At 39.8% G+C, this 7,500-nt stretch overlaps 3 protein-coding genes across 7 annotated transcripts in view; 1 reads left to right on the top strand and 2 right to left on the bottom strand.

Moving 5' to 3' along the window:
* LOC138048991 (beta-1,3-galactosyltransferase 6-like) overlaps nucleotides 1–745 on the bottom strand; it is a 38,089-nt gene extending 37,344 nt beyond the window's left edge. For 2 of the 3 annotated variants that reach the window (XM_068895078.1, XM_068895076.1), the window contains exon 1: nucleotides 429–744. The gene's annotated coding sequence lies outside the window, so the exon portion shown is untranslated. Of the gene's footprint in view, nucleotides 1–428 lie in introns of all 3 variants that reach the window. The other variant, XM_068895079.1, reaches the window with a different exon arrangement.
* Nucleotides 746–3,959: 3,214 nt separating this feature from the next.
* Nucleotides 3,960–6,871, bottom strand: LOC138048990 (uncharacterized). Its single transcript, XM_068895074.1, has 3 exons — nucleotides 6,747–6,871; nucleotides 5,468–6,096; nucleotides 3,960–5,163 (listed from the first exon to the last, which is right to left on the bottom strand). The coding sequence occupies exons 2-3, from the start codon at nucleotides 5,858–5,860 to the stop codon at nucleotides 4,408–4,410; spliced, it is 1,149 nt and encodes a 382-aa protein (XP_068751175.1). The 5' UTR covers nucleotides 5,861–6,096; nucleotides 6,747–6,871; the 3' UTR covers nucleotides 3,960–4,407.
* Nucleotides 6,872–7,256: 385 nt separating this feature from the next.
* The window catches only part of LOC138048973 (allatostatin-A receptor-like), a 4,320-nt gene continuing 4,076 nt past the window's right edge, over nucleotides 7,257–7,500 (top strand). Inside the window, exon 1 of one of the 3 annotated variants that reach the window (XM_068895050.1) lies at nucleotides 7,257–7,500. This exon is cut by the window's right edge and continues 98 nt beyond it. The gene's annotated coding sequence lies outside the window, so the exon portion shown is untranslated. The other 2 variants (XM_068895049.1, XM_068895048.1) reach the window with 2 other exon arrangements.

Below are 7,500 nucleotides of genomic sequence, written 5' to 3'. Positions count from 1 at the left end.
AGGCTCAGTGATTATCGGTGAATATTCACCTCGACTTCGTCTCGGTGAATATTTACAACGATAATCACTTCGCCTTGGCGAATAATTGTTAATTATTGAATAATGCTTGATCCAAACAAAACAAAATGGCCGGTGTAAACTTGCCAGCATTTATGAATCGGAAATATTGAGAATACAAAATGATGCTGTGCTACAGAAGACAAAGAAAGCCACAAAATTTGGCCTGAAAGTTTTCAAGGGTAAGAGAAGAGTTCATACTTTTGACAACTAGTGTTTGACTTCGTTTTTCCAGATAATTATTGCTGAAAATTAAACAATCGATCTTCACGCCAAAAATTTGTTTCACTCGGAGTAATTAAATGTCTAAGAAAGTGTTAAACGGCTGCAAGGAAACAAGACGGGTCATTTTACAACAAACTAACGCTCACCTCAATTACAGCGCAGCTGCCATTTCAACCAATGCAGTTTCAATTTCCATTTCAAATAAACCTCAAAAACTTTTATCGAACGGTGAAACTGTTTTAACAAGCAGACTTTCGATTTAGCTTCCTGATTTAGACCTTGTTAAATGACCATTTTGCTGTTTGTGACGAGGATTTTAACGAAGGTCATTTAGATTTGCCATGTTTGAAGCTTCAGTAAACACTTTCGCGCATGCTTTGTGCCGCTTGCACGTTTTCCACGCATGAATTGAGATAACCTGTGATCAGGCGCAGTTTAGAATTGAGATGTCAATTAAATCGACTTTGGATGGTTTTCTTCTGCAAATGTTGTTGAGATCACTTCGTGAGTATATACTAAAACAATTATTCTTTTCAATATCGATGAATAGTGGCAGAATATTTACCTCGCTGCTTCGCGGCTTGGTAAATATTCTGCCACTATTCACCTCGATTTCATGGAATAATTGTTAAATATCGTACTGCAGCGACTTAAACGTCTAGAAGATCTAGTGTACCTCGAATCTCAGTCATGCTACAGAGACGACAGAGGCACAAAAATACAGAGAACAGCAGCAAAACCGTTTGCATATCGCCTTCATTGACTTCACCAAAACCTTTGAATGCGTAAATCGAGAGCTCCTATATTCAAGATCTTGGGAAAGCTTGGATGCCCTGTCAATTTTATCCAAGTTATCAGGACGCTTTATTCTGAAGTGCACGCTAGACTGTGTATTGATGGAGAACTTTCTAATCCCATTGAGTACAACGGTGATGTCAAGCAAGGGTGTAAGCTAGCCCCTACACTGTTTGGGATATATGCCGCCCACCTCTACCTTGCTTTCAAGGACATAAATTCCTGTTATATTATCAAGGTTCGTTTCAGATACGACGGCGACCTATTTGATCTCAGGCGTTTGAAATCAAAGACCCAGATATTCACCAAATACATACGAGAAGCCCAGTACGCAGACGATATTGCCATATTTACCAACGATGGCACTGCGCTAGTGTCACTCTGTTATCCGCATACAGAAACCTGTCACTAAAAATGGGTCTCAGGATCAACATCAAGAAAACAGAAACCATGAGTGTCGGTGAACAGCTGGATTTCTACATTGATGCGCAAAAATTGAAGAGAGTAGACCACTTCAAATATCTCGATAGCTATGTCACCAAGGACTGCTAGCTAGATGAAGAGATAACAGCGCGGATCCAGGCTGCGTCATGTGCGATGGGGAGGCTCAGGGATAGGGTTTTTGACTGTAGAGATCTGACAGTAGATACGAAACTCAAAGTATACAATCAGTGCATCATTCCACTAATGATGTATGGAAGTGAAACCTAGACTCTATATCATCATCACATCAAGCTTCTAAGAACCATCCAGCAGCGGCACCTGAGATCAATTCTTAAGATCGGGTGGGATCACTTTATCACGAACGATGAGGTACTGGATCGTGCAAAATCTACGGATATTGAGATTATTCTCGTTAGGAACAGATTGCGTTGGATGGGTCACGTTGCACGTATGCCAGATGTGCGGCCCGTGAAGGCACTTCTCTATGGAGTATTAGAAGAGGGCTCAAGGAGAGTTGGGCGCCCCCTTCTTAGATATAAGATCACCCTGAAGGACATCATCAAGCACGGAGCTGCTCTCGGAACATGGAGAGAGATCCCAACAGATCGGCTAGCCTGGGGGAGACTCATCTCTATCATCTGTGATAAAATAGAAATTAGGGAGCTTAAGCACGCTCGTTTTTGAGACGCGGACGGCAACCGGAAGGGAACATTTTGCGTCCCAGAGCAGTGGTGTCCTCAAGAGTTTTACACTAATCATCTCTAATGGAGAAAAGATACTTGGCGATGTAAATGTAGTTGTGTGAAGACAAGTGAAAAGGAAAAACATCCCACTTCCGGTTGCCGTCCGCGTCTCAAAAACGCGTGTGCTTAAGTTCCCTATTGAGAGACGGAACTGGAATATAGAGAGGAGGGCCAAGCGTCACGATAGGGAGAGGAGCAGATAGTAATATGGAATCCTCCCTGAGACTGAACTTAGTTTTCACTGCAAGAATCTTGTATTCATCCGTAATTTTTGGGTTATAGGCGTATATATATATATTACTTTAATCAACTGAATCTGTCCTTTTCTCGGCCTTTAAGTCATTATTATTATTATTTTAAACAAACTAGAGAGATAAATAGTGCTCAGATGATGTGTTTAGGATAACACCCGTTACAGTTGTCACGTGAAACGTCAGATATTCTCGGTTTTCACATGACGTCACGACCACCATGTTGGTGCCCTAAACAAAGAAAAGGCGGCCATGTTGGTGCCCCGACCAAATCCTCCGGGAATTTAACTCTATTATTATGCAAACGCTTCCTTTTGTTTTCGTTAAAAAAAACATGTCTATTGATCACGTGAGTGAAAACCAGCAATTACTCTGAAGTGAAAAGAAGTTGACATGTGCTAGCTGTCAATAATTGATAAAGTGAACTTGTTTTGTATGGCTTCTGTGAATTTCGCTCAATGTTCGGGTCAATATTGTCTTCTCGCTCGATCGAGTTTTTCAATATGTCACACGGTATTGTCTCGAGACGTGGTCAAATAATTTGACCTTAGGGCCTGACCAAACGGTTTTATTAACATTGCTGTTCAACAAAATTGAACGGATGTTGAAACAAATGTTTAAGCTGTTTTCCAGGGCCTTAACAGACAATTGTGTTCTGAACCCGGCGCATTTTGAAAATGTCGTAAGCATTTCTTTTTTCATTTTTTGCACCAAATTTTGAGATCTTTATCCCTACTAAGGCTCGTTTTAAACGTCGCATTTTACCTGTGCCGAATCTAATGCAAATGAGAAAAATCTATTGTTTTCGCTCATTTGCATTAGATTCGGTTTGGATCTTTGCGGAAGCGAAAAACTTTAACCTCCTTTCAGCAAGTCCTTATGGACGAAGCGAATTCTAAGAACCTCACTACTTCAAGTTCTTTCAGTATGAGAACTCACCCTCGAAAAAAGAAAAGATAAAAATCCAACAAAATACTTGAAATGAGTAGGTCTGTAAAGGCTGTGTTTTCAGGACAGCCATTGTCTCGCCCAACGTTCCTGAAAGTGGTTTGTTCACAGAGCGCCAATAAAATAATAAAAATAGCACGCCTGTTATCTTTCCGATTGGCCGAAAGTAATTGCCAACTCGCCTTGGTGGCTTAAATGAGAATTTCATTGAAGTTTGAGTTAGAAAAGAAATTGTTTTCACGCGCGTTCCGGTTGTCACTCGCCAAGCGACCTGAAAAACCGCTGGTGAAATATCAAAATCCCATCATGGTAGTTTTTGCAATTGATTACGTGAATTGCGGAATAGAATATTTATTCGACCACCATTGTACATTGTACTTTTGTTAATGCATTTGATAATTCATACTGTTGTGTTGCTATATTTTCACTCACCAATACTCCCAGTGTATTTCGAAATTAATCAGTTTAAGATTAAAATCCAGTCAAAACCCAGCCGTTCGTTCCAAGGCTGTATTTCGCAGCAAACCTTGCCAACCACGGATCTGATTGCTCCATACAACAAATGCATCAAGCTGAATTATCGCTATGTTATTAACTTCATTGTCCGAACAATTTTGTCCAGGATTGTTGGACTTGCTTATCACCACGTCATCAGCCAATCAGATAAAATTAAAGAAAAACCCATTATGATTCGCTCGTACGCGTTTTCCTATACTGCAAAACAGCCGTATTTTTGCGCTCGTGGAATGCCGCGTCGTCGTCAAGCGAAAGGTTTGGAGACTGGGGAGAGACGCTAAACTTTACCCTCGCTCCAGACCTTTCGCTTGAAGACGATGCATTCGACCAGCACTAGAATACGGCTGTTTTGAAGTCTAGCGTTTTGTTTGCGTCTGTTATAATCGACCAGACCGTGGCCTCAGTTCCACTTAACGACCCTTTCCACATTAGTTGTTCTCACGACCAATAAACATTGTTCGTTCCATGTTCCATGTGGGATTGTTTTTGCATAACTTGGGCTCATACAGAAACCTTGGATCCATCAAACGGTAATTGAATCTTGTTGTTGGACAAAAACGCGAAAACTTACGAATAGGAATAACAATCTTCTTGCCATCGTTTGCATTTCGGCCAAAATACCTCATCGTTTTGACGTAAGTACCATGGACTCCGAGATACGAGTCACATACGTTTTTGATGTTGTCAAATTTTGGAGAAAACGAAGCTGGAGGGTCATGGTACAGCCTTCGGTCGTGAAAATATAACTTTCTTGGAATTTTCGCCAACCATATGGCGATTTGTTGATCGGCGTGTGGATGACACAGCATCGTACTTTTGTTTTGTGATAAAAACTTGTTTATTATATCTGGCGTAAAGATCATGAACGCCTCATCAAGCCACGTTATTCTCGTTGCGCGTTCACAATGAAACCACCCCCACACAAGGTTTATCGTCGGTCGCGTTGGAAGCTCAGACAAAAGTCGTTTTAAACACAGAAAGTAATCGTCGTCGATCCTAAGAAGGTATTGAAAATCAAAATTAGCTTTTGCCCATTTGATGTGATTCAGGAACCGCACTCCGAACTCTCTTCCTCCTATAAGTGGCTGTAATTCCATGTCATGATAACGATTTCTTTCTTGAATTGTAAGCTCACGTTGGGTTTCGTCCACAATAAAGCCATCTGTGACAAACACGCATTTTACCTATGTAGACAAAAAAAAGTAAATTATTTATTAATCGTACTGAGCTTCTGTACTTGACAAAGTTCATGATGTTGTTGCAAGGTAGCGAGAAGACTTGCATTTAAGACAAAGGGCAGCTAAAGGCAATAACCGTAGTCGACCTGTCACGCAAAGAATTGTTGTTCGTGTTAACATGGTCGGCATTCTCATGAAGCCTGCAAATGGTAAAGTAGATTTTCTGGGTGCCTGTGACTCTCGCCTCCAAGTTACCAAGACATTGGTATTACTGTGTCAAACTCAAATTAAGTGCAAGAGAGGTTCTTACGTTTTCGCTGTTACAGTGTTTCCACCACGTGTCCCTTATTGCTTGCCGTCTGTCATATCGTTTCGGTGCAGTGCTGACAATAATCAATAACATGACTTTCCTCTTGTACTTTCCCAGATCTTTGAAATTCATCAGAGGAAGGTAGCTCATAGCGACTGATTCGGAACGATTCGGACAGTCATTTGAGATGTAATCAATACAAGGAAATGGATTATGCTTAATCAGTATTTGGGGAAGAGTGGAGATATGGATGTAAAACGATAGTAAGACTGAACAACAAATTGCAAAAATAAAAAAGGAACACAAAAAGTTCGATTTTCGCCTTAATATTCTCATAACAAACTCTTTTGGACAGTGGTTTGACTGTTCTCGGGGTAAGACAACTTGTTCCATTTAAACTCATTCCAGTAGATGGCCACAAGAAAATTATCCGATTGTGACTCGTTTAGTCAAAACGTAGAGCCTTTTGTCCTGAAGAAAATATTTTTTACCTATTGAAAACCTGATTTATTAGTAAACAAATTAAACAATTATACGCGTTTGTAAAACCGTTCTTCGTTTCAATTTTTGTTACGTTTTGCCAACACATCGTTTTTAAGGAAGTAGAGCTCCACTTTGTCTTGATGCTCCTGTATGTAAAAAATTGCTAAAGTGAGAAAATCTATCAGTGAATAAAAAGGTAAAAACAGAGATTTCACAATATTCAACAATGCTGGCTTATTTATGAGAAATGGTGCCAATTTGCATACTCCAGACTTTTTGTTACGTAGTATTATCCATTTAGATGGTAAATTTAGCAGGATGGAATTTTACTCTTCAAGACCTTAAACGATGCTTCCTGAACCTGCATACGAGGGTTGAGTTCTTTAGTTCTTGACTCTCTTCGAATTCCGAAGAATTTTTTATCCTGGCACTCTTAAAAACCAATCATCTGATTTGATTTGATGTGTAGCCAAGCAATACAGCCGGCATCTCATATCAGTTGAGATTAATTGACAATTCAGCGTCAGTATTATTATTTTCAGTTACTAACTTAAAACTCCTTTGAATTTCATTTGCTTTACAGGACTTCGCTTTCTTATCTTCCTACAGAGTCACTCCAATCCATGAGTGAGGGAATAAACTTAAACTATCGTAGATTTACAGGCAATATAATTCTTTGCATCTGCGTCTCTGATGATCAATGTTATCAAATCATAGCTAAATGAAAGGAACTTATTGCCTTCGAGAATCGTTAACAATTCAGTGTAGGAATAGTCAGATATAATTTTAAGCTTACCATCTGTAAACAGTGTGTAAAAGCAATGTTGACTCGCTTCCTTTCTACGACGGTAAAACCGCCCTTCTATTAAAACCCATTTAGCAGAGAATGAAGAGAAGAGCACAAAGTGCCTTTTATAAAGCAGTCAATCAATACTGACCAAGGGTAAAACTCTCAATATTTATATTTATTCTTTATTCCAAAAATTTAAAATATTACATTATAGAGGCCTGTTTTTAATAGGCCATTTCCAAGTTCATGTCTGCCTCCTCTTCAAAGCGAGTCTAAGTGCGACGTTTTTGTTATGAAAATTAGTTTTCATTCATATGTAACCTAGAACTAACTACCATCACAAAAACTTTGCACTTAGACTCGCTTTGAGGAGGAGGCAGACATGAACTAGGAAATGGCCTATTGATTATGCTTGATCGTTATTTGTCATTCTTTAATATCGAGCATGCAAGTCTTGACTCGCTCCCCGGCCTTATCGAGCTTTTCCCAAGCCGGCGGAACGCGTGACAAACGGCCCAGTTCCCAATCTTCTTGAATCGCTACGAGGAGACTTACGGTAATTGTAAGAGTGTGTCATACTTGTTTTACTTTCTTCATCGTGTTTCAGTCGTTTGTGTCTTTTTCCAAGGTGTATGCTAGCTCCTTGGAACTTCGATGCGCCGTTTGAGCTCGTCTTAGCATCCTGAGCAGCTTTGTCCTTATATGTTCAATACTACTGAGGTTCACTGTGGTATTAGGTACGACAAAAAATTGTTGTGGT

Source organism: Montipora capricornis, chromosome 5 (assembly GCF_036669925.1).
Source record: "Montipora capricornis isolate CH-2021 chromosome 5, ASM3666992v2, whole genome shotgun sequence".
NCBI lineage: Eukaryota > Metazoa > Cnidaria > Anthozoa > Scleractinia > Acroporidae > Montipora > Montipora capricornis.
Note: the sequence above shows the minus strand (reverse complement) of the source record. Positions and strands in the feature narration are given on the sequence as shown.

Bases quoted from the DNA above. Each gene is read 5' to 3' on its own strand.
- LOC138048990 (XM_068895074.1), bottom strand. From the start codon at position 5,860: ATGGAACAAGTTGTCTTACCCCGAGAACAGTCAAACCACTGTCCAAAA. The intron at 5,164-5,467 runs GTAAGAACCTCT...TTGTCTACATAG, and splicing joins AACACTGTAACAGCGAAAAC to GTAAAATGCGTGTTTGTCAC.